This window comes from Chelonia mydas, chromosome 8 (genome assembly GCF_015237465.2).
Source record: "Chelonia mydas isolate rCheMyd1 chromosome 8, rCheMyd1.pri.v2, whole genome shotgun sequence".
NCBI classification, from domain to species: domain Eukaryota; kingdom Metazoa; phylum Chordata; order Testudines; family Cheloniidae; genus Chelonia; species Chelonia mydas.
The window spans coordinates 56,112,726-56,139,131 of record NC_057854.1 but is presented as its reverse complement, the minus strand read 5'-3'; the positions used below and the strand labels follow the sequence as shown (position 1 = coordinate 56,139,131).

The 26,406-nt window shown below is 39.5% G+C and overlaps 1 protein-coding gene across 3 annotated transcripts in view; it reads right to left on the bottom strand.

Moving 5' to 3' along the window:
* The window catches only part of PLA2G4A (phospholipase A2 group IVA), a 137,232-nt gene that overhangs the window by 7,157 nt on the left and 103,669 nt on the right, over window positions 1–26,406 (bottom strand). For all 3 annotated transcript variants that reach the window (XM_007056692.4, XM_043552916.1, XM_027819099.3), the window contains 7 exons: window positions 24,543–24,680; window positions 24,096–24,188; window positions 20,321–20,392; window positions 17,580–17,822; window positions 9,873–10,057; window positions 2,587–2,782; window positions 2,175–2,332 (listed from right to left, as the gene is read on the bottom strand). In XM_007056692.4, the coding sequence (XP_007056754.2) occupies window positions 2,175–2,332; window positions 2,587–2,782; window positions 9,873–10,057; window positions 17,580–17,822; window positions 20,321–20,392; window positions 24,096–24,188; window positions 24,543–24,680 (1,085 nt within the window). The remainder of the gene's footprint in view (window positions 1–2,174; window positions 2,333–2,586; window positions 2,783–9,872; window positions 10,058–17,579; window positions 17,823–20,320; window positions 20,393–24,095; window positions 24,189–24,542; window positions 24,681–26,406) is intronic.

The following is a 26,406-nucleotide window of genomic DNA, read 5'->3' as shown; positions in this document are numbered from 1 at the left end:
GTCAGACACCTATAGAATTCTCTGTAGTAGCTCAGAGCCCTCCCCATTTAGTGTCCCATTACTGGCTGATAAAGATATTTGGTGCTAGCAGTCACAAATTGGCTACATGCCATTGCAAGTAGTCTCATCATACCATCCCCTCCATAAATTTATCAAGCTCAGTCTTGAAGCCAATTAGGTTTTTTGCCCTCACTGCTCCCCTTGGAAGGCTGTTCCAGAACTTCACTCCTATTCCCCTAGGCCACTGAACCACGTGGCTTCACCCGGTTACCTGGGAGGAGCTCAGATACTGCAATAATGGAACAGTAAAAACAAAAAACAGATTAGATTAGAATATTAACCCAAATTGGAATGAACCCTGAACAAGCACAAGAACTCAAACATGAAAAGCATTATAGATTTTGTTACAGTCTATCCAATTCTTCTGTTATGGCAGGAAGCTATCAGTACTTTAAAATAATCTACAGACACATATAAAATGAAATGCATAACTACAAAACAGGGAATAACTGGCTAGGTAGTAATGCTCCTTAAAAGGATCTGGGGATTATAAACTCTGGAATAGGATTCCAAGAGAGGCTGTGGAATCCCTGTCATTGGGGGTTTTTAAGAACAGGTAGGACAAACACCTGTCATGGATGGTCTAGGCCTCAGCGCAGGGGGCTGGACCTGATACCTTCTCAAGATCCCTTCCAACCCTATATTTCTATGGTCCTATAGCTCCTGAAACATTCTTTAGCTGTTTCTTTTGAATGGAAAATATCTCTGTTATTTCAGCAGCATGATTACCTCAGAGCTTACAAGAAGACATCATCATGCATGATTGTATTTACTGCAGCTTCAGAATTCCAGACTTTAAGACCAGATGCCAAAAGAAAGGGCAAAATTCTCCTCTCTGAATCTCACTGCCCATCTCATCCATCTTTTCCCCTGCTTTATACAGGCCCCTATCAGTGTAGTATCTGAGCAGTTAAAATAGAAACAACTACTTCTTTTCTCCCTCCCTTCCCAGTCTGCAGGGGAAATAACTCCACCACTTCATAGTTTTGTGTTTATGTGTGCATTGCATGGAAGCACAAGTTCATAAACAACTTATCCAGGGAAAGCTTAATTGAACATTTTTCCTTTAGGCCTTACCCAACTCCCATTACGATCAATGTCAGTCTTTCCATTGACTTTAATGGGCTGTAAGCCTGCCCGTAAAATTTGAAAGTCTGGAGGTCAGTTCCCAAGTCTTGGTCCAGCTGCTTCAGAGTTCAAGTGAAATGAAGCATCCTGGTTGTGGAGGGTCAAGGTGATCTCTCAGTGAACTAGGACCAAATCCCATGCAGGTGCTTTGAACATCAAGACAGAGATACCAGTCTGTATTCACTGGGGAGCCAGTACAGAAGGGAGCACTGATTGATGTGTTACAGTGAGTCCAGAGTTGCTAGGCAGATGGGATGCTAGTTATTTACTCACTGGAGCTTTTTCAGTGTGTGGCTTACCACAAATATAATGTATTGCAATAAACAAGTAACAAATAAATGGATCACCAAGGATAGGTTTGTGTCTGGTACTAATGGATACAATCAGCCGCACACGGAAATTGGCATTTTTTGTCATCATGGCCATTCAGTCTCTTTCCAGAACCCAGATGCCATTAATAATAGGAGCCATAATGGAGAAGGCAAGCTGTCCCCTCCCTCTCCCTACCAAAATCACTTGGTCTTGTCAGTTTCCTTTATCAAGGTGCTGATTTGGTCAGTCACCGAGAAAGCTGGGACATGGTGCTATTTACCTTCCCTGTTATAGGTAGTATTATACATTCAAATTGGTATGTAGAACTTCCATTGAGATCAATGGGATTCTGCACACAAATCAAGGGCAGTTTAGGATCCTTAAAAGTTAACTGGCTTTGTTTTTTGAAAGTGAACTTTTTCATCCTACTAGTTGGGCTGTGCTTCTTTTGTGAATTGTGTAAAAAAGATTAATGCAAAACAGCATAGCTAACTGCATATACAAATACATTTGTGTGCAAGTTTGCACTTTTCCGCACACAGGCAGAAAAAATTGAAGATTTTTAGCAGTAAATTTAGGGGTTTATTCTTGTCTCTAGTTAATCCTATCACTATGTGGACTCCCTAAAGCACCTCTGAACTGGTGTAAATCAGACATTTTTATACAGTACTTACATCTAAGTTATTCAGAGTGTTGAATTCCATTAGATCATGAAGCCTTTTGAAAGCTTCATTGGAATATTGGAAGTTGAAGGTAGAGAATGGCGTATTAGGATCATCAAAAATATCAAAGTCAGCAAAGTCCTTCTCTCCCTGAGTTTCTCTTGGAACACCTATAGAGACAAAAAAAACCAGGGACAATATTTTATCATTTTGAAAAAATAAAAGGGAAAGTTTTAAGAGATGAAGTATAAATTATATAACAATAACTTGCTTTTATATGGGGCTTTGGAAATTGATGGCCATTATGGAAAGATTTCTAGGTCTTTCTGATAAAGAGTATTCACAATGTAACAACTGATATATTAATTTCTTGTTTCCAGGAACACCAAGATTTAGTGTCTTTTAGTGTCTATTGCAAACACACCTGGAGCTTTGTATTTCCGGAAGTTGATGTTTGCCAGAACAAAGTGGATGATGGTTGGACAGTCTTTCTCTGTAGCCGTATTCTTGGGTTTGAAAACATAGCACTCCTTCAGGCCCTCTCGATCAAACACATGTGGATCTATTTTTGGAAAAGGAAGGTTGTTCATTTTGGCCCATTTTTCAGCCAGCAAAATTTCCTAAAAAGGAAATAAAGTTTCAAATGTTTACAAACAACCATCACAATTGAGGACTTTTTATTGAGGGTCACAGAGATAAACAAAGATAACCAATGATAGGAACAATCTTACAAACCATTGCTTTCTGACTGCAGCAGGAGTATCGGCATGAGTGAAGTGTTGCCAAATTGGGCTTGATATCTAAACACAAACAGTTTTTGGTTTGAAGTGTAGGCTCTCCTTTAAAGACTGCTCAATCTCAAATCATTAAAGTGAAGTTCCACTCTTAAAAGCAGGTCTCCTAATTTATTTTCTTATGCAACTCTGCTCCCCAGAGACTCATATCTGATGACTTTATTGATAAAAATACATTTTAAAAATGATTTTTATCCCCGTTACTCTTGGAGGGCCAACCGAGAAGGAGCAAAAATGAATTCCACCTTCAGTATCATCAGAGTCGCTTAAAAAGCCAGTTACACCTGTGTGAACCCAGTGAAAATAATGGGGTTGTACAGCTGCCATTGAAGACATTATCTGAAGACAATGGAGCTGCACAGCTGTAATTCAGGGCCTAATTTGGCCCGCACAACCTTTATGACTAGTGATGATTCACGAAAAGGGGAGAGCTCATCTTGACTCTCAGATTTTAGGATGAGTTTGCTTTGCTGACAGCTAAACAAAACCCCACCCATAATTTTATTTTTAAACTGACCACCACTGCTATGGAAACCAAAGAGATTTAATCAACACTGATCCACAGAACACTACGTTTACATAAGTACTTCTCCAAGCAGAACTGCATTTTAAATCATGCTACAGCCAGGATGGAAACCTGAAAAATAGTATGTTGTTTTCTCATGACAGAGAAGTAAACAAAATCATTTGCAAACAATGATTCAAAAGCACATAATGTGGGCATATTGTGGGAGGTTAGGGAAGACCAGTCTATATTTAACCATGTGTTATCTAAATATAATCAGAATGAAATAGGATTTTCCTTTAGGAAACCATTTTGGACACGCAAGAGACTAAAAGGCAGGGGTATGAAATAAAAATGGGTGAATAAAGTCATTGTCTTCATTTGGCAGATTTCACTATGTTTTGGAGAGATAAGACATATTTCAAATCTATTGCAAAAAAAGGGCAAATTCTGCAGTGATGTATGCGCTGTGAATACAGACTTCTTCAAATAAATTGTACTCATTCTTTTTCAGGGAGAGTACTAAGCAGCATGGTATATAGAAACAGCAGCTTCATTGACACAGAATCATAATGTTCTCACTGAGCTCACTTGAGCTATTCAGCCACATTCTGATCTCATGTTCACCAGTGTGAATCTAGGGTAACTCCACTGAAGCCTGAAGTGGAAGTACCCCATATTTGCCACAGTGGGAACTGAGATCAGAATTTTGCTCAGGTCCTTCTTGGCAGAGTGAAAGTGGCTAGCAGAAAACTACTGTCTCCAGATTATAGCTGGGTGCTAGGTGGAGGTATGTCAGTATTTCTATCACACGTCAGTGTTCAGAATTAATAGCTCAGTCTTTTAAGAGATCACTTTGAGACAAAACTTCATGCATTTCATTTTTGTTCTTTGCCAAGCTCCTACCCTTCTGTCAAATGGCTTTTAGAGTTGTTGGGGGTTTTGATGGAATTTATATAAGGTCTAAAAGTGCATGAAACCCCGTTGCTATTTTTAATAAATATCTTAATGTTGCTATATTGCTACCTTCCAATCTGCATGCAAAATACCTACCAACAGACAGAAAGCTCAATGCACAAAAAGCAATACAGGACTAGGCATTTAAAACCTTGCCCAGGCAACACTATTGGGAAAACATAAAAATGAGAGAAAAGAAAAGATGTCTCAGTGGAGATGACCTTACGAAGTCAATGATACTAGCTGATCAGGACAATGGACCCCACGCTCCCTTAATGACAAAAAATGGGCCAAATTCGGAAGTGAATTTTGCCTAATTAACCATTAGACTTCAGGATTCAGTCAATTAAGTGGAGGTGAGGTGTTTATGCAGGGAAGATCTAAGCAGCATGCCAAGTACAGGGACAGTCTGAGTTTGTTTAACCTACTATTGTTACCAATAGTACCTTATTACTGTAGTGGAAAGAGATTAGAGAGAAGTTCTCTCTTTTTTCAGTTTGTTTACTCGCTGCAATACTCTATAACTCATCTTACTGTTCCCCGACATAGTCAATGGTCAGTGGTGTTTGGGTGGCTCTTATATGTGGCAGCAGAGGAGAGAGAAATCTTTCTTTTTGAATTGACAATGTGGTTGTAAAACCACAACAATTTTCAGTGGGTCTCCAAAACAGGTGTATTCCCTGACACTACTTAAAGCTCACTTTTAACAACTGACTAGGATTTCAAATAGATGGTGTCCATTTAAGTATCCCATGAAAATGTCCTTGCTGTTATTGTTTTTCTGTTGGCTTTAATACTCCTGGGAGATATTAACCTTCCTCTGGTCATTTAGAGCTGTCTGCATGTTTTGTCTGTCTGTTTAGATTGTAAAGGCAGTGGATCAGGCATTCCACTCTTGCCACTTAAGAAATAATAAATGTCATTTAACCTTTATTTTGCAGTGATTACTTTACTCTAGGTTGGATGGGACTATTCTTAGAAAATCCCAGATAAACCACTGGGCTTACTTTGGCAATGGCACAACTGAAAAGTTTGCTTCCAACATATTGTATAATCAACTATATTGCAGTGACTGAACAATGATAAATCTCTACAAGATGATACAGAGACATTTCCTACGTCATATAATGGAGTTGCTCTATGAAGCTAGAGCACAGGAATTCTGGTTCATATTCCAGCTATTACATTCTTTCCAGCTACTAATGTGTATGTGTTTAATCTTAAGAATTCTTATGTCAGCAACCACCTTCTCAAGTAGTTACAACATGCAGTAATTATAAACTTGGACCTTTCTCATGCTATTTCTAATACGATTGAGATGCGGTGGTACAGTAAGATTGGTGTACATTTCTACCTCCCTTTTCCCAAACAAAACTGTAGACGTCACCTAACTCCTACGTGAATACAAAGGACCTGACTCTCATGTATACTACAGCCACTCTACATCACTCTGGCGGAGTAAAGGGGCCTGAAAATGCATGTAGCAGTGTAAAGGAAGATCAGGGCTCAACAGTTCTCAAACTGCCCTAATTCTCACTCTGCAACCCCATGTATCAGGCTGGGTCACTTTCCTGATAGTACTTTCTAACAGAATATCTGATTCACTTTTGAATAACACCATGCAATCCATTTTGCAGACTTCCTCTTACCTAATCATCATTATTGTAACAGATATGGCAATTTCCTCCAAACTCTTTGGAAGATCTTACTGTGTTAAATCTATGTATCATTGTGGGTCAGGGATTGTATGTCATTCCATAGGGGAGAGTAACGACAGCCCCCTCCCTTGAACCAAGAACTTGGGGGTTGGGGGGGGGGAATTAGGCAAATTTACTTAGGTTGTAACACCTCCAGAGAGATTCCACAGACAAAGGATTTTTGGATAAATAGTGTGAGTTTAATCTGAATCACAACAGGACCTTCTTTCTGGCCCAGCAAATAGAGAGGACCTTCTGTTCAAGAGAGGGCCCCAATCGGCTGGGAAGGGTTGGAAGCACTGACCAAAGCACTTGCAGAAATAGAAGGTGATCTCTAGTTAGCTTATTAGCATACAGGTAGGCTCTTTTATTGTTTATAATAAGTTTTCTCTGTAATGCCTTTACTGCAAGAATAAATGTACTTGCTTAGAAAAAGCTGTGTGATAAGTTAAAATGGTGGGCTTTTACACTGCTTATAGCCTCTGAGAAGAAGGTAAAGCAGCCTGCTGCAGCAGTCTGACTTGCAAGGGAATTCACAGTGCAGGCAGGAAACTGTGCAGCCTAGAAATACCCCGGTCAAGAGGGAGAAAGAAGCAGCTTTCCACCAAGATGGCCAGGGATGCAACCCTATGCTCTGAGTGTCCCTAGCCTTGGTTTGCCATAAGCTGGGAGTGGACGACTGGGGACAGATCATTCAATGATCGCCTGTTCCTGTTCTGTTCATTCCCTCTAAAGCATTTGACACTGGCCACTGTCGGAAGACAGGATACTGGGCTAGATGGACGATTGGTCTGACCCAGTGTGGCCATTCTTATGCCCAAGTGTGGTGACAGCTGGGAAGCCAGAAGCTGCTAGAGCGGGTGTTCCTGCCAGACCACAGAGGGGGATATAGGTGCAGTTGCTCTGAACTGTGGCAACGATCATCATCTATTTTTGAAGAACAGCCCCATTAATCCTGCAGGCACAGTGCCAAATTTTCATCTCAGTTAAACCCATTCAATGCTACTGAATTCCCATCAGTGCACTAGATTTTACATTACAAAGGACAGGAACCCATGTTGCTGCAATGCCAAGCATATGCTTGGTGCTCAATATATAACAACATTATATTAATGATTAATTAATAACATAATAAATGGAAATGCCTTTCTCTTAGAGCTGGAGAAATTGTTAGCTTTTGGATTACAAAGAAACCTGCTTTCTGGCAGGGAGTTTCTGAAGAAGTCATAATGTCTGATCCACTTCTCAGCCTTTCCATTGAATTCACTGAGAGTCAGACCAGGTCTTCCATGTCTAAACTAATGACAGGGAAATTCATTTGGTTTGAAAATCTCTTGTCTGGAAAGACGTCAGAATGGCAAAGGGAAAGATTGTTCTAAATCTCTACCGCACGGTGCTGGATACTTTAAAAAACAACAACCAGAACTGCTCTGATGAAAAATCTCCAAGCCACGACAATTAGACTCCTGAAATTTCTAACCATTTCTTCATTTAAAGCCTTTATGGCCAGTTACTGATCTGTAATCATACTTTTACATTTAGGGTAATTTTTTAAAAAACCCTTAAGTGACTTTGGAGCCAAAATCTCAATTTCAAAAGTGACTCAGGCACTGTCAGAGTCTAAAGCTCACTGAAAGTTAATAATCCATAGCAGGATTTAGGTGTAGCAATCCAGTGGAATCCTCAGCCCCAAGTTAGGCACCCATACTCCCTGTACAGTGCATGGGTAAAACTAGGTGCCTCAGAGAGAGATTCACAGTAGTCAGCATGCTGAAAGGGGGAGCCATATAAGGTAGCCCATGGGAAATGTTGAGGAGAGGGGAGTGGCCTAAGCACCACCCCTTAGAGGTAGTTAAGCACCGAACTCCAGGCTGGATGAAGATGCCTATATCCACTCAGACTTCACAGCTGTGAACTTTCTCCTAGAGCTAGGCACCTAAGCCCTTTCTCACAAAAAACAAGAGAGGGACAAGCCAACGACCTGGGCACTCACCCTGGGATGTGGGAGATCTGAGTTCAAGTCCCTGCTCCAAATCAAGCAGAGTGGGGATTTGAAGTCTCCCACATCCCAGATGAGAGCCCTGACTACTGGGCAACTGACCTGGTACCTAGGTATGTACACGCACACACACACACTACCCTCCAGCCTCCTCAACCAGCCACCCCTCCTGCCAACCTCCTGATCAGTCAGCCTTGGCTTTCTTGTGTCCAAAGTCTGATCCAGTAGGTGTACTCTGAGCATGCCAACTGGACTTAATCCCTGCTGTAGACAGCACTAGATCAACAGAAGAGTTCATCTGTCGACCTAGCTACTGCGTTTTGGGAAAGCGGATAGGAAAACCTCTCCTGTCAGCACTGGTAATGTCTACACTGAAGCACTACAGCTGTGCTACTACAGCATTTCAAGCGTAGGCAAGCCCTTAGCGGCTAGGGAATTTACGTGTTAGCTGAATGGAGATTATGAGGATCTCAATGTCACATAAATATCAGAACCAGCCACCTAAGTCCCTTGGTGCATCCAGCCCTAAGCGTGTCACTCACATCTGAAAATAAGACTTCTGAAAACATTACCCCTATTAACTATTTATTTTCAACAACAACCTAGTAGTATTTAAACTAAGGTTAAGTTATGTTTATGCTGCGCCACAGTGCGGACTATAGGGGTATGAACTGCGCAGCATGCACCAAAGTACTGCGATCTAACTGCCCCGTGTGGACGTTGCTGTCATGAACTAAAAGGTACCTAGTTCACGTTAGCACACTCCTGTTTGAAAGAGGACTGCGTTAATGTGAACTCAGTACCTTTTTGTTTGCACCAGCTGCATCCACACAGGGCAGTGAGATTGCAACACTTTGGTGTGCTCTGCAATTCACATCCCCATAGCCCACACTGTGGTTCAGTGTACACAAACCCTAAGTGTGCTGATACACCTTCCATAGACGATCTAATGAGTAGCTTATGGTAGATAAGGAGAAGATTTTTCACTTCTTACATTAAGAATTTATCTTTTTGTATTTTGTTTAACATGAGATAATCATGACATCAAAAGAAGACTGAAGTAGCAGTTCAGATCTCTGGATGTTTGCTTATTGTAATTCTCCTGTATTATGGAACTTACATATGGTATTTTCTTCTATATTTGTGTCGTATTGTTTTATTTTTTATTAGTAGTATATTTTATAGTATAAATGTAAGCTACTTATTTGCTTAATATTGATTATAAACATTTTTTTTTTACAAGAGGAGACAACAGATCATGGCATGTAGTTTAAAAAAAAAGATTTAAGGGTCAAATTCTGCATGTCATTGTGCAGTCAGGGTTTCCATAAAAGCCAGGTGAGGAATTATTTCAAGTGACATTTTGTTGAGGGTCAAATCCCACTGCCTTCCTCGTGGTAGTAGTCTCTTCTATCTCAGTGGAATTAATCTCCTGAGTAAAGTGAGCAGGATTGGGGGCTGAGTAGAAAACTGGTGATGTGAAAGTCAATTACTGCAGAGCTGGAGCCATGATGGCACCAAAGTAAGACTTTTGAAAAAGAGCCCTGTGAATGGGAGGGCCTAGAAGACACAAAAGAGTAGAGTTTGCCACCAGCATGGTGGGAGGATAAAAAGCATGGTCCAGCTTTTCAAAGATATTTAGGCGCGTAACTTCCATTGAAATCAGTTGGTGTTAAATGCCTAAATATCTTTGAGAATCTGGGCCTAACCTCCTCAAAAATGATAACACAAACTGAAGGAATGGCCTGGTCTACTTACTTTGAAAGGAGGACTGGAGTCACTTGGCCTTGCAGAGAAATCAAAGGAGATGATGAGATCAACGCCTCGCTGAGGTCTTAAGATAAGGGGGTATGGCAGGTTAAAGGTGAGCCCACTATCCACTACATGAATCTTTTTGCTCTTCACATCTAGTGGCTCATATATCCTCTCAAATTCATCAGGATCTAAGCAAAACAAAACAAAAAACAGATCCAAAAATCCCCAACAGTTAGTAACTGAATAGGTAAAGTACCCTTCTAATGGATTGTAGAATCACTCAGAACTATGGATGATAATTGCATTAAGTATCTTAACTAAATGTAAGTCTAATGTGATCTACTGTAAAGTAAGAAGTCTTAACAAAAATGTATGTGTGTATTAAAAATAATCACAATAAGATGACTTCCAAAGTGACAGGAATTAGCACCCCAGGAATGCAAAGAAAATGGTTATCCAAATCTGATATCTGACTGCAAAATCATAAATGTTCACTGTATGACCTTCAGTGCCAATCTGCATATCCAAACACTATGTTGACATCCTTTCAAGGCTCCAGTGTCTGAAATTAGACTTTAGGCATGAATTAACACGTTACCATGTTGCTTATCACATTGGCCAGAACCATAATATTGTTTTCCAGAAAAAGTTGTTAGGTTAGAGTCTGCAGGCCCAAAAGCATGCAGTGTAACCTCCCTGATCCCAGAGCTCAATCTGTGTGTACGAGGGGTGGGGGGCGGAGGGAAAGGGAGATTTCTGTGTGTTCATTTGCACCATCCCAGTCTTTGGATACTGCTAAACATTCCCTGTAGAGCTTGAATATTTCCCCCTAGGTCTTAAAGATATTTCTGAAGAATGATTTTTTTCTTCATAGTGCACCTGATTGTACCACGTAACAGGACCTTTAATCATAAACCGTGGTTTGCTCCCAAACTTAAGTTTAAGATGCTTGTGTCATAAATATAAAGGGAAGGGTAAACACCTTTAAAATCCCTCCTGGCCAGAGGAAAAACCCTTTCACCTGTAAAGGGTTAAGGAGCTAAGATAACCTCGCTGGCACCTGACCAAAATGACCAATGAGGAGACAAGATACTTTCAAAGCCGGGAGCAGGGGTGGGAAACAAAGGCTCTCTCTGTCTGTGTGATGCTTTTGCCAGGAACAGAAAAGGAATGGAGTCTTAGAACTTAGTAAGTAATCTAGTTAGATATGCATTAGATTCTGTTTTGTTTAAATGGCTGATAAAATAAGCTGTGCTGAATGGAATGTATATTCCTGTTTTTGTGTCTTTTTTAACTTAAGGTTTTGCCTAGAGGGATTCTCTATGTTTTGAATCTGATTACCCTGTAAGGTATTTACCATCCTGATTTTACAGAGGTGATTCTTTTACTTTTTTTCTTCCATTAAAATTCTTCTTTTAAGAACCGGATTGCTTTTTCATTGTTCTTAAGATCCAAGGGTTTGGATCTGTGTTCACCTATGCAAATTGGTGAGGATTTTTATCAAGCCTTCCCCAGGAAAGGGGGTGTAGGGTTTGGGGAGGATTTTTTGGGGGGAAAGACATTTCCAAGCAGGCTCTTTCCCTGCTATATATTTGTTAGATGCCTGGTGGTGGCAGCAATAAAGTCCAAGGGCAAAAGGTAAAACAGTTTGTATCTTGGGGAAGTTTTAACCTAAGCTGGTAAAAATAAGCTTAGGGGGTTTTCATGCAGGTCCCCACATCTTTACCCTAGAGTTCAGAGTGGGGAAGGAACCCTGACAGCTTGAAATTTTGATTTAAACAGCGATGTCTGCAGAGGCCACTGACGTCCAAGGAATGATGAACACTATAGCACCTGAGCACTCAGATTATTTGTTTCTTTTGTCCCTCCCTCTAATACCTACCAGTGTAGGGTAGTGTCCAGATGCGGATGACCTGTACTATACAGGAAGGCAGACTAGATGATCTAGTAGTCCCTTCTGGCCTTAAACTCTATGCCTCTTAAGTTAAACAATCATGCATGTCTGACACAGATGTCAGAGTAAATAGTCACCCTTGCAAAGGTGTTTTCATGTAAGGAAAAATGAATGGAAATTGATTCTTACTCTAGTTCATAAAAACCAGGTTACCCCTTGCACTTCAGGTTCCATGAAGAAAACTTTGCCCATTAAACCTCAAATCAAGTACTTTGATTCTTTTTCCTTTACCCAAGAACAGATTCATCAAATGATGCACCAATTTCCTATTTTGTATCTGAATTTCTCAAGGGAAAACACCTTCAGAGCAACATGTGACTGAGACGCAGAACTTCTATTGAGACCTAACCAAACATCAGAATAATAGTTCTCTATGCCTTATTAAAAAGCTACTCTTAACTTAAGTCACAGGCAAATACTTACGTTATATGTTAATAACACCTTACATTACTGGAAGTGTAAAACACACAGACTTGCTTTGTATGTATTTACATTTCTTTCAACCTGGAAAATAAATGTCAGCTGTATCTGTTTTTCTTTTGTTTGTACTGTAGCCAATTTACCTTTCCAGTTTTTACTGATACAATGATTGTGTTTCATTTGCATTTTTTTGTTTATAAACCATTTGCTTTCACTAGAATTTTTTTTAAAAAATTTAAATCACTTCATCAATTTATAAAACCTTTCTTTGTTTAAATTTATGAAATTTAAATATGGGGCCAAAATAAAGTTCTTGTTGAGAGGTGCAACATTGGCTCTCGCCACAAACTGGTTTAGGTAGTATAGTCTTCTTTTTCAATTTACCACTGCTCCAAAATGCTAAGCAGAACACCACATTTGATTTCACAACGGTAGTAGGGTCTCCCATCTCCAGGATGAGAATAAATCAGTGTTGACACCACTTGTACTAATACTCATACTGTATTGTTATTAATGATGCTATTCTTTATATCTCCATCTATATCAGCAAAAGTAACAGCTGATAATGTTAAAATTGCTTCCTAAACTGCATCAACAATACAGGGAAAGAATCATAAAATATCAGGGTTGAAAGGGACCGCAGGAGGTCATCTAGTCCAACCCCCTGCTCAAAGCAGGACCAATCCCCAATTTTTGCCCCAGATCCCTATATGGCCCCCTCAAGGATTGAACTCACAACCCTTGGTTTAACAACCCAATGCTAAAACCATTGAGCTATTCTTCCCCCTCCTATATGATCTCTGGTGCCAGGCAGGAGGAGCTGCCCTTTGTACCCCAGTATTGCACTCCCCTTAAGGGCTGGGTTAGGAACTGTTGGTTCATCTTGGATTTGTAGGTTAAAGCAAGGATGCCCAGGGTAACTGCTCTGTGCATTTCTAGCTGCCCTTGTAAGGTATCCCATGTTTTTTATTAGACTCTGAATGTTTATGGGAACCCCCCCAAAGGTTAGCACCTTAAGGGTCTAATGCTTGGAACACCTACAGCACTTGCCCCCAAATGTGTGGCATACCCAGCCCGCTACCAAATAGATTCGGAGAGGTTAAGTTCAGAAGGGACCATCAGATCATCCAGTCTGCCCTCCTATATACCATAGGCCCTCAAATTTCCCCAAGCTACCCCTGTACTGAGCCCAAACTAGAGGATTTATGTAGCACAGCCCTCACAGTGACTCCACGAATTGGAGTCAATTACAGTATGTTACATGGAATTTTTGCCTCTCTCTACAGCATCAGCATTGGCCACTGTTGCAGACAGGGTGCCAGGTGAGAGAGATCATTGGATTACTCAGTTATGGCTGGTCCCGGTTTTCTTTTTTTTAAAAGATACTAGTTTATATTCCTAGGAATTCTGCAAACTATTCTCTGTGAGAGGTAAGATAAAAATGGAAGGACTTATTACATGTGAATTCATCAAAGAAAGATGCACCCCTGCTAAGAGACTTTCTTATCACATGAAATCTTTTTTAACAGTAAAACATAAAGAACAGTCATAAATGAATAGAATCTGTGTGGGACCAGCACAGATTGACTATCCGATATACAAGAATTTGATTTAGAAGAAAGAATGTTTCAAGTATAGCTTATAAAACATGTTCTCATTTTTTATTTCCAGATGCTCCTTGTCATGGCAATCAACTTAAAGGAAAATGAGGGAGTTGAAAAGGGCATTCACAACTGACGTGCATCTACCATAAAATAGTTTCCATAAATATTGAAATAAGGAAGCAAAGCCTATGAGATAATTTTTCCCCATTGTTATTCATTTGGCATTTTCTCAAGAGTGTTTTAAAGGGTGTTGGAACATCAAAGGTACAGAAATAGATCAACAGTGGGTCTATATAGAAATTATTCAGGAGTTTTCAAGTAGATTTGAGGTTATTTCTTAAAAAACAAAAATAACGTGGGGAAAAGTTAGATGGGAATTCTACTTAAAATAAAAGTGGACAGCTCGGGCAGCACTGAAGGACTGGATTCAATAAAACTCCATCCAGCTGAGGAAGCATATGTTTAAAAAATATATACAGATTAGAGGCAGAAGCCAATCTGGAGTTTTAATTGAATCAAAACTCAAAGATTTTAAACAGCTGAAATTCTTAACGGAAAAAACAAAAAGTCTCAGTGTGAGGACTTCCTGCTCCAAGGGATTAGAGCCAAGCATTGGTCTGTTTGAAGTCAGTGGCAATAGTCCCAGGGATTGCCTGCAATGAGACCAGGATCTAGATCTGTGAGAACTGGTTGTACTGAACAGGTAGCAATTCCATGACCAGGTGTGAGTGGGGCTGCATCCCCATCGAGCAGTTAGTTTCTGTGGTGGAGTCTTACCTAGTGGTAAGGGATCAGGGAACCCGAGCCCACCCACATCATTGGGTTCCAACCCCAAGACCTCCATAAAGAAGACTTCTGCTACTTATGGTCCAGCGAACACCCTCTCCTGGGTCTCTGCCTACTGCTCTGTCCTTCCTCAAGATACGTTGTGGCTTGCGGTTGTCTCTTGCAACCTGACCCATGGTCTGCAGGCTGGGGGGGGGTCTCAGCTCCGTGCAGCAGTCCTCCTCCTGGAGATGCTCTCCTGGCATAACCCCTTCATATTAAATCTACCAAATTTAACTGGAAAGAGAACTCTACAGTTTGGTTCACTTTCTGTAGGGAGATCTGTCCCTCTCCACCCACCACCCTGCTGTGCTGAGGAGACTCCCTTTTAAACCCCTTCTCCAACCGGAGCATGCCCAGCATGCCTGCTGGGGCAGGGCTCCCCAGGCCCAGAGTTGTTCTTGCTCCCCTGTCTCTCCAGGTCATCAAGCTGAGTGGACTTTTGGACTGCCTGAGAAAAGTGACCCAAAGAGTGGAGCTCTCTTCCCAGTTAAATTTGGTGGTTTGATTGAGCATGATACCACACATAGCACCTGTCCCCAGCTCTGCTCACTCTCCTCTCTTGCCAGTCACTCCCCACTAAAACATACCTAGAAACAACTGCACAACATAGCATTTGCAATTTTGCAAATGGGAAGCTAAAGTATGTTGCTTGGCTGTTCTCCCAACCCCACCACTCTTCTGGGCTTATCAGGCCGATTTGGCTGGTATTTAACAACATAACCCCTGCATGCCATATAAGGGCAGGGAGGGAGGCAGAGAATCATATGATCCTCTCTTGAAAATTTCTAACACACCTTGTGATCTAGTGTGATTATCGTGTCCTATGATGTATAGGGCTTTTATTCATGTTTATTATGTATAATACACTGGCCTGGCCTCATGCGTGTGGTCATGTCTCCTTCTAATGGATGGTCCTATCTACTGTATTTCCTTCTGCCAGCTGCTACTTTTAGCTGAAGCATTAGATGCCTGTACTTTCAATGGTGGAGGTCCTGAATTCAGTCCTCACTGATGATTGTCAAGTATGCCTAAGTGCAGCCCTGGTTCTTTACCTATACTATGACTTTATAAGTCTGTGGTCAATGTGAAAAGCACTATACATATGTCAGCTCTGTTTTTTTAAGATGTCTTTATTTCTGGTCTGTTTAATTTTCCTATTAATAAACAAAAAGAAAAAATATTTTTAATTCTGGTCAAATTATACTGTTTTTAAAACCATGGATAATAGCAACATGGATAATTGTTTGATGGTTAAATACATCCAGTGCCTTGATATAAAAGAACATGAAAATCATGTAATATTTTGAATTTATTTCAAAGGTTCCTTTGCAGCCATTTCTTTAGACTCCCAGGCTCTTGTACAAATATAGATAAATCCATCAGTAGTACTGAAAGTACACTACTGAATAATTCATCTTAGCACAGCCCCTCTGTTCCTAACCACTGAGGGCCCAGTTCTATTGATAGTTACTGTTGAGCAAAGTGCAGGGATTACTCATAATGATAAGCACTATGCTTGGTAGCTTGCAGGACTGGATTCTAATCTTGTAATTTGAGCCAATACTTAGAAATGCAAAAAAAAATGTCAACAGCAAAAAACTATTAGAACCTGGCCAGGGAAACTCCAGATGACCTGAAGTCAAAAATTTCTCTCAAGTGGAGGCAGCTCTCTGTCTATCTAAGGTTCAATTTTAATCCAAATTAAAACCCTGGGGGTTGAGGGTTTGATTTTACATACTATGTGCCTTAAATATACTACAGTTCATCAAAAGTTATTTTTATCACAGATCTACTAAGCACTTTCCTGCCTGTTTTAGGCACTATAAATACCACTATAAATATTAAGATTACCCAATTGTAAACACCTCTGAGCTGAAAAATAATGTTTAGAAAGTGGAGCACACACGGAAAGTATGAGCCGTTCAAAAGGATAGTTACATTAACAAATACACATTAGAGAGTCACTTTGTTTCTTGAGCTTTTAAATGACATCTGGTATTTACAATTCCATAATGACAAGTTCAAACTTCCCCCTCCTGCACACACATGGACTAGATATGAAGAAATCTGGATGTGCCCAATGGATCAAGCATGCTGAGGTAGGGATTTTAATGAGGAGAAAGGTGTGTCTTAGTGGACTAGCAGAGTAAGGGTGTTCCACACTGGGGATAGTGTCGAGGAAACACCCAGATAGCTGGGAGAGAAGCAGAAAAACAGAGCAGCAAGATTGGAGGCAGCGGCTGATGCTTTGAGATCTACAGATGAAAAATGCTATATAAGAACTAACTGTTATTGTTGCTGATCTACTATGAAAAATTCAAGGAGTAGGGAGTAGGGAAGGGACAGGATTTGTAGAGGGAGTTGAAGGGGAAGCATTAAGGGAAGAAAATGATGTTGTTTGACAAGATTCATTTCTGCCCCATGCTAATAAGAGAAAATGAAAAGAGCATGATGGGACATTCCACATAGTCTTTTGTGGGTATTTCAAGAAAGCCAGGAAGTGGCCATGTACCAAAAGCACCTTAGTCAACTCTACCAAGGAAAGAGCAACTCCTCCCCACCCTACAAGTAAGTATGTTGTTCAACCAATTCTGACAGGAGGCCTTAGGGGTGGGCGTCATACAGAACCAACAACACATTGCACTTCTATGGAGTCCGTCCTGATTCTGCCAGGAGGCCTCGACTTGCCTCATATAGGAATAACACATTGCGCTTACAGCGCCAGTCATCTTAAGGACCTCAACATACTTGTAAATATTCAAGACTGCCCCTATGCAAATGTGCTCTAGCTTTCAGAAGTGTTCAGTTGTAAGCATTCCAGTCTAATGACATGTTCCCACAATTGTAGCTCAGTTTATTCTTTCACTGACAGAAATGCAGCACACAGATATTTTGTGAACTAACCTGCAACTGCCGTGTCCATTTCATCCTCCTCCACAGATTCCTGAGTACCCAGGCCTGCCAAAGGGGAGAGTGGGTACCATGTGTTGAGGTTCAAGCCCAGCATGAAGTTGTGTACTTTCCCAGCACGCCCTTCTCTGGTGTTGAAAAGGGAACTATCTCCCACCAAGGCCATCAGCATGCGCTGGACCCAGCTTTCTTGACTGCTACTTTGAAGTTCTTTTTCAGCCTCAGGATTTTCAGTGCCTGTGTGTAAAAAAATGAACAGCACTGAAACAGTTAACATGAAAAAAGTCTCAAAATGAGGCTTCAGTTTCAACACCCTACTAAAGCAAAAGGGAGCGTTCACATCTCTCCCAAGACCAAACCATGCCCTGCTCTCATGCACAGCTCAAGTAAATGGAGTTTGTGCAGAGCATTTAAGAGGAGCTGGAGGAATTCTCACTCAACACAGAGTGTCCATCTAATTTCTTTGCTGCTTCTATAATAGCATGTGGAGATGCCTGGGTTCCTGCCACTGTGGGATGGGTGCGGATCCATGTAATAGCACATTCACTGGCCTCTCCATGACACACTCCTGAGTTCCAGGAAAATTCCTGCTATATGGCCTTGGCCCTGCTAAGTGGAACCACGGTGGTAGTGCTCCATTTAGGGCCCACTGTGCTGGTGAAGGGGTCAGCAGCATTTCACCAGGTGAAAACTCAGGCTGTATCTGTTCACACTCAGAGCTGTATCTTCACAGTCATAAGGGGTATATAGATATACATAAGGATGTAGATATTGAGCTAAATCTTAAATTCTACAAATCTGCAAAACAGAGAAACCTGAGCATTTAATAATTAAGTCACAAAAGTTTTTCTATGGATCTTGCTTTATTAAAAAATAATTATTGAAAATCTAAATTTTGGGTCAAGATTGTTCTGATAACATCACCCAAGTAAACTAACAATGCAATCAAAAGCATAGCACCTGATTTCCAAAAGTGATGAGGACCCATAGCTTCCATTCAAACCTGCAAAGGATCTTACTGCCTGTGGGGCATGACCTTGAGCTCTCCGAACTCCCACCAACTTCTGTAGGTGTTTTGAGTGTTCAAGGAATTTAGAATCAGGCCTAATGTTCCAAGTGTAGCACTCTCATTTTTCTCTTTAAGCCATGCTTCACAATGAGCTGGTTTTTATTTAAATAGGGGCAGAGCAAGTGTCAAAAGAGTAGGAAGTCTGATCTGCAGGTCCTACTGCAGACTTATCCTGTGGAAGTGTGAGAATCATGGCAAGTCCCAGCGCTTAGTGTCACAAATCAAGCTGTGTAAAGCCCATACAGACATACAAGGCCGTAAATAATGATTATTTTTTTTATGTGACACTGAAACAGGATATCTTCAAATAAACACCGAAATTGGTATCTCTCCCTCCCCACTATTTCAAGTCAAAGGAGAAATGAGGAGCTTCTTACTTGACTAAACCTCATTTTCAAAGGTATTGTTTTCTTCCTGCCACTGCTGGCACCATCCTTAAAACCTAAAATAGTGCAAGGAGCTGCATCCCCTTCATTGCTTTAGTTGTTAGTGGTGATATTGATTCTTGTAGAAGAAATAGAGACACCCAAAACTATGATGTGGTACGTGCATGAAAGAATAAGGGATTTTAACATAAGAACGGCCATACTGGGTCAGACCAAAGGTCCATCTAGCCCAATATCCTGTCTTCCAACAGTGGCCAATGCCAGGTGCTTCAGAGAGAATGAACAGAACAGTAACCATCAAGTGATCCATCCCCTGTCGCCCAGTCCCAGTTGAAAATATTTTCATATATAAAAATCAAGATAAACTATTTGGGCAAGATGGAGATAATGGTTAAAATGTCAAAAGTACTTAAGCGGCTAGGATCCTAAATCCCATTTACAAAAGTGACTTAGAAGCCTGAGCCCCACTGACTTTCAATTAGAATTATGCTCCTAAGTGTCTAAGTCACTTTTTCCAAAATACAAAGTTCAAGTTCCAAATTTTACCCAATATGGTGGCCTTAGGTCCAGAATGGCAATACTGAGGACACTGACACAGGTATCTGGAGGCACCGGAAATGCTAATCAAAGACAGTGGACTTAGACTGAGCCACACTCAGCTGAACTTTTGATTAAGGGCCCTTTGAAATCAACAGGCATCTATCTCTAGCTTACTGGGCTGATGACCAAGCCAGGGACACTGGTGAACTTGCTAGCTCATCAACTTCAGCTTTCTGGGAAATATGGCTTGATGAGGTTACTGGCTCAACAACTCTCATGTGCTAGGCTTATGCCAAGATGTGGGCTTCTGTGAGGATTATTAGAGCAGCACTGCTGGCTTTCTGAGCTGATGTTAAGGCACAGGTCTCTGAGAGGTCAATTGTTTACCAGCTTGAACAGTCTGAGCTGATAGGAAGAGAAAGGCCTCAGCCAGGTCTCTTGCTCAGGTCTCTTGCCCTGACTAAGCTAAAGCCAAGGCATATACTTTTTTAAGGTTGCTGGCTCAAGCAGTAGAATTTTATCATTGGCATCAATGGGACCCAACAAAGGACAACATACAGGGGTAAGTCAAACGGGATTCAGCCCATTTTGGGGGTATGTACATGACTGATCGCAACAAAGGTCCCTAAATTTTCTTTTGCAATCACCTTGCTTTAGCTAGAAAAATCAACAGTATATATAGAGAAAGTGGAGCAGGTATAGTAAGTAAAACATGCCCTGGACCATGGAGTTTTCCTTACCTTTTGGTCCCTGTGATTCATCTTCACTGTCTGAACTATCATTGCTCACAAGATGCTTTAGCCTAATATTTTCTGTTGAAAAAAATATATATATACAGTATCTTAAATTGTTAGATCTAAGCTTACTAGGAGATCAAAAAAGTGTCAAGGTGTGTCATTGTATAGTACTTGTGATAGACAGGAAATGAAAATTAAGCAAGACAGCTGTAGGGAGTCAAATTATATTTGGACATAACCGTGAAGAATCTATTGTGTGTGATCCTGGTTTGGAATTGTTGCAAAGTTCAGGATAGATCTGCCTTTTTTTCACAGGAATTCGGCATTATCCAATGGAATTCTCCTTTCAAGGCAGAAAATCCTCTGAAGAACAGGTGGAATTTTAAGGTGCAGTCCAGACTTAAGCATGGGCAATGCACACTAACATCCATTGTGAATTACAACTGCTTATACCAGGGTTGATTTCTCCAAGATTGTAAGCAAAATAACAAAACTAATGACTGTTTTGCAAGCCCACAAAATAAAACTACTTTAACAGAAATAAGCCTGACAACAAAGCCATATATTCTCCTCTGAATGTATGCCTTTAATTTGTGGTAATGGAAATGCCGTGTGCATATCAATTACCCCTCCACATTCTGGGAAGTAAAAGAAAACAAGAAAATTACATAACTTTAATACAAATCTATTTTGGAGGGAAAAACAAAACAAACAAAAAATCAGCAGTTAGGCCAAAGCAATTAACGTCAGTGGAGAAGCACGCATTTTACATTTCACTCCATTAATCGACAGAATGAACACAAGGTATGTATTTGGCAAAAATCTATTTTCAATCAGGATAAGATCACTGTATCCAAAATAATCAAAGTCAGCCTGAAACTGTAAATTACTTGGGATTTTTCCAAAACCATAAAAGAATATTAAAAAAAAGGTGAAGGATTTTTGAGAGCTGTGCAATTAAAGCAGCAATGCATTCCACTGTCAGATCAAATAGCTCATAAAGGAGATTAATTTATGTGAAAACTATTTTCTAGTCAGCAAACTCTGTTTTCTTTAATTATTTCTGCTACTACTTTCAAGTAACCAACTATGTTTAAAATAAGGAAAGCCTTTCTTGAAACAAATGGATTTTCAATTTTCATTGTCTTTAGTTATTGAACTTCAGCTGAATTATAAGAAAATCCTTTTATAAACAGCCTAGTGTTGGAAAATCATCTTCAGCTGATACTGTGGGCAATGTGTGTTGGAACAAACAAGCTCACCAAGCTCCCAATATTCTGACTTCTTCTGTTTGGTTGTAAAGATTTAAATTGGGATTTTCAAAGTAGACACCCAACTGCTATTGAAGTTCTATGAGAATTTGGTGCCTAACTCCTTTAGGGTCCTTTAAAAATTCCAGCCTTAAAAATTCTTCCTCCCCAAGAAAATTTATAATGTAAATAGTCTATACTAGAAATCTGAAAACAAGGAATAAGTAACTGAAGCTGAAAGAAGACTGTCTTCTCATAATTGTTTTGAATAGAATGGAATAGATATCATACACCAATTCCCTCTTCCTAAAGAAAATCACCCATGTTATTTATGACATAAACCAAATTTTTGTCATGGCAGGACAATGACAGAGTTCATTTTGGGCCGAAAATTCTTTGTTTGGGATTGTACTTTATACCATACATATTATCCAATCAAGGATCAGAACAACTAAAACATTAGGCAAGTAGCAACATTGCATTTCCAATACTTCTGCTAGCTCAAAACAGAAAGCTTGATTGAGAGAGATTCAGGCTAACAAAAGGCATGTCGAAATTAAATTTAAATGTGCTATAAATATAACACTGTATCTATGTTGATTGTTTATGAGGATAGTCCTTTTAGGATTAGATATTGCACTGTAGAAATCTATACAGACACACAAGCGTTTCTGTCATTACGGATTTTCTCCTTAGATATTTTCACTCTTGAAAACTAAATAGCTACTCAGACACTACCTAAACTATTGTTAATGCTAATAGTATGCAACAAAGACAAACGTACAAATTCTTGGATGATGACAAATAATATCTGACAAGACAAAAATTAACAACCAACCAAAAAAAGAAACTATTAAAAGCCACAAATATAGATTTTGAATGTCAAAGATGTATTTTTTTAAAGACAAAGATATGAGAAATAGTTTATTTAATTCTCATGTTCAGAGTGGTTTATAGATTTTGGGTAAAATCATGATTCCACTGAACTCAGCTGAAGTTTTGTCATTGACTTTAATGGGCCAGGAATCCACCACATAAGTTTCATAGTTTTGCCACTATAATATAGTTCAGGTTTCATCCCCCTTTCCATGGTAAACTCTCACTTTGAGGTATTTTGTATTTGTCTGTAAAAATTCTCACAAACATGAAACATCTCAAACCAAGAGCAAGGGTTTTTTTTAATGAAAAAAAGTTGAAAAATATATTTGGAAGTGTAAAAAATAGATATTTTTTAAGGATTTTTTTCCTACCAGAGAAAAGATCTCTTTAAAAATTCAAAGTGATGCCCTGTTCTAGTAAAGCGATTAAGTACAGGCATAACTTTAAACACATAAGTAAACGTAGTGATTTTTATAGGGCTATTCATGCTTAAAGTTAAGCATGTGCTGAAGTGTTTTGACGACTAATGCCTAAGTTCCTATGTTTCAGTACCTCAAAAATTAACTCAAATAGACAGATTATTATATTAACCAAATCATTTTTTCTTTATCCAGTGAGTTTTGTTGCTCATGAACTATACCAGACAGAAAGCCCTGTAGGATGAATTCTTCTATTTGCCACAAGACAGGAGCAGCATGACAAAGCTAGCTTCCCCATATTGCCCCAGCAATAGTCTCAATCACTAGACAGAAGGTATAGTGGAGTTTTTATGCCCAGCCAGCCCTCTTCCGCTCAACTCAGACTATCGACATGGGTGCTGACTATTCTGGTTTATTTAGAGGTTTAAATGCATTTCATGTGCACCTATCTACAGTCTCTGGACAAAGTACAGGAGTAAAAATCATTCCAATATCAAAAGCTTTTAAAAAAATCCCAAACTAGCATTTTTGAAAGATGTACCTTACCACAACCATCAAGCTCTAGCATTCCCCTCCCTACAATGATGTAGACACTTGTCCAGTAGAAAGTGAATGGAGACCACTAAACTAATTTAACAGAAATTAAACTATCATCAGATGGTAAGAATTTAGGGCACCCTGGAATGGAATGGAACCGGCAACCAAAAGGTGAAAAGCTCCATTATCCCTTTATCAATTACATGAGCAGTCCCATCTTCAAAGACGTTTATTATAATGGCAGGTAGCCATGAGGGCAGGTTTTCAGCCTATTGGCTCCTGAAGCTGACCACATCAATCAGAAAAAGCACTTTGGTGTATGTATATTTAAACCATCATGTTTTTTAAAAAATCTGTTTAAAGAATATTTATGTGCAAGACCTCTCCTCTTCCAATAGCCCTGACACAGGTCAGGTATGGTGCCTATTCAGACTACAAATAAATAAAAGTGGGGAAAGTATTGAAAAAGTAAGCCAATACTAATTCTCTTCCCCCGCCCTCCAAATCCTTTACTGGTGTCTATCACTGTATATTGGTGAAAGGAAATTTCCCTGGCTTTTGACATACAAGAAAAGGTTAACACAGTGTCGTACACCCACAAACAGATCTAGAGTGAAAGTGATGTTTGATTTATTAATTCACTAAAATATTAATACCAGTTGCTGGCTAATAGATTTGTTTTTGTTACATTACCTAATTCTTCCTCCATGGTGGGACCTTTATTATGAGAATTGGAAACTCCAAGTACTCTGTTAAATAATATAGAAAATGCACTGCCCCAAACACCTGAAATGGGAAGAAAATGACTAAATCAATGGAAACTTGCAGAACAAAACATATGTGAAATTATTTAAATAGCTAATTCTACTTTGAGAATGCATTGGAATAACACAAACAATAAGATTTTTGGACAGATTAGATCCTAAATTCAGATGTACACTATATAATGAAATTCCCACCACTGAATATGGAACCATTCTTATGGGCTCCCACCAGGCTATTAAAATATTACTTTTTGTATAGAGGTTATTCTTGTGTCAGACTGTTTCTGATTACAGAAAGACAAACTTAAAAGCACTGGAGAGAAGAGAATTGAAATGTCAGTTTCGTTTTATTTATTTATTTTAATCATTCACTTACCCATGAAGAAGTGCAGGGGGTTTTCTTCATGTTTTTTTACCACTGTTCCCATAAAAAATTTACTTCCAAACAAATCAGGAGGCATGAATGTGCCATACTTCGCCATACCAATCTCATACGGACTGAATTCCACCCAATCTGCATGCATTACATAAAGAAATTAGCTCACATTTTCCCTCTAGACATAAATGCAACATGAACAAAAACAATTCAGCTGTAATATACACAAATGGCTGGCACCTTTCTCCAAGAGGAAAGAAAAGCATACAAGGAAATATACTGGATGGTAAACTGTTCCCTGTTCATCTGCTATAAAATGCTGGAGATATAATTAAATTGAGAGAGTTTCTCCAGGACACATGTGATCTGTGTATGCTACAGGTCAAGAACCCCTGGAAACGTCTTCCAAGTTATGCAGAAGTCAAAACTCCCTTTGACTTCCATGGGAGTTTTGATCCTGAAGTTAAGTTGGAAACTTCACCCATTCCTACCATAACAAAATGTGTTTAAAAAATTAGGCAGGCGGTGGCAGGGGGGAGAGAGATAGTGATTGTGGATTTGAAACAGGCTATACAACATTTGGGTTCCATCTCATGCATCAATGTGAATCACCAACCTAATTCTCTTAGGAGCTTAAGTTCCATTTCCAAAAGTGACCTACACACTTCAACATCTAAATCCCATTGACTTACAATAGGAGATGGGCTCTGAATATCTCTCTTCTGAAAACAGAATTTAGACGTTTTTGAAAATTTTACCCTGAATCCAGTGAAATGCACTCACATTGCAGGATTCAGCTCTAAATCATGAATTAATAAAAGAAAGCGATGGTAGACAAAAATACAACCTAAAATATCTGGTCTTCATTCACATTATCTTATAATTGAATTCACTCTTTTAACAACAATAACCTATTTAAGTGTCCTTATAAATCAATCATCAATACTGAAGGAAGTGACATACCATCTGTCGTATGCCTTCTTAAAGGTGACTTTAAAATATATTATAAACATACCAAAGACTCAAAGACGAGAGAAGACACCAGCATTCGATTTCTAATGTCAACAAAATTTCTGAATACATGAAAATACCACCTATGAGAGAATCTTTTTAATTTGAAGGAATGTTTTCTTGTATAGAGTTTAATGAAATTAATGTGACAGTGATGTACCAGTATAAGAAGCAGCCTAATGTTAGAACACACAGTGTTTAGTGTTTGGCTAACAACGTGTTGTCTGCAGGTGTTATTTTTTTAAATCCTTTGAGACAATTGATTCTCGCTTATGAAAGAAACTGCTTAGAGAGATTCCAGCAAAATGCAAGGTGTTAAGCTTTTTCTCAGATGCTGGTGAAATTCAGCGATCTGGGTAAAAAGAAAATAAAAAGGAAACCGTATCTGTCTGAAGAGGAAATATTTGACCAGGACTACTATGTCATTCAAACTTCACAGCCTGGCAAGGTTGATTGTGGGGGGTATAAATTATCTGATCAAAATATACCATACACACCCAAGCAAAAACACTTGAAGTGTTTCATACATACAGGTACAGGCATGGGAGGAAACTTAGAGACCGAATGATATTAATCTGAACATTAATGCACTTTAGCACTTTGATCTTAATAGTGTAACTAAATTTAGGAACAGGGTGGCCAGAAAACCAACAAATTAAATGAATCTGTCATAGCCAAGCCTTGGTATTTGCATAGAGGAAGATAATTTTTCTATTCAGACCCAGAGCATAGGGAAATCAAGCGATCTTTTTTCCTATAAATTAACTGATCTCACTTTTAGTCACTCATCTCGTTGGAGATGGGTGGTGTCTCAGTGGAAAGACAGGACTCAAACTGTCCGGAGACACAAGCT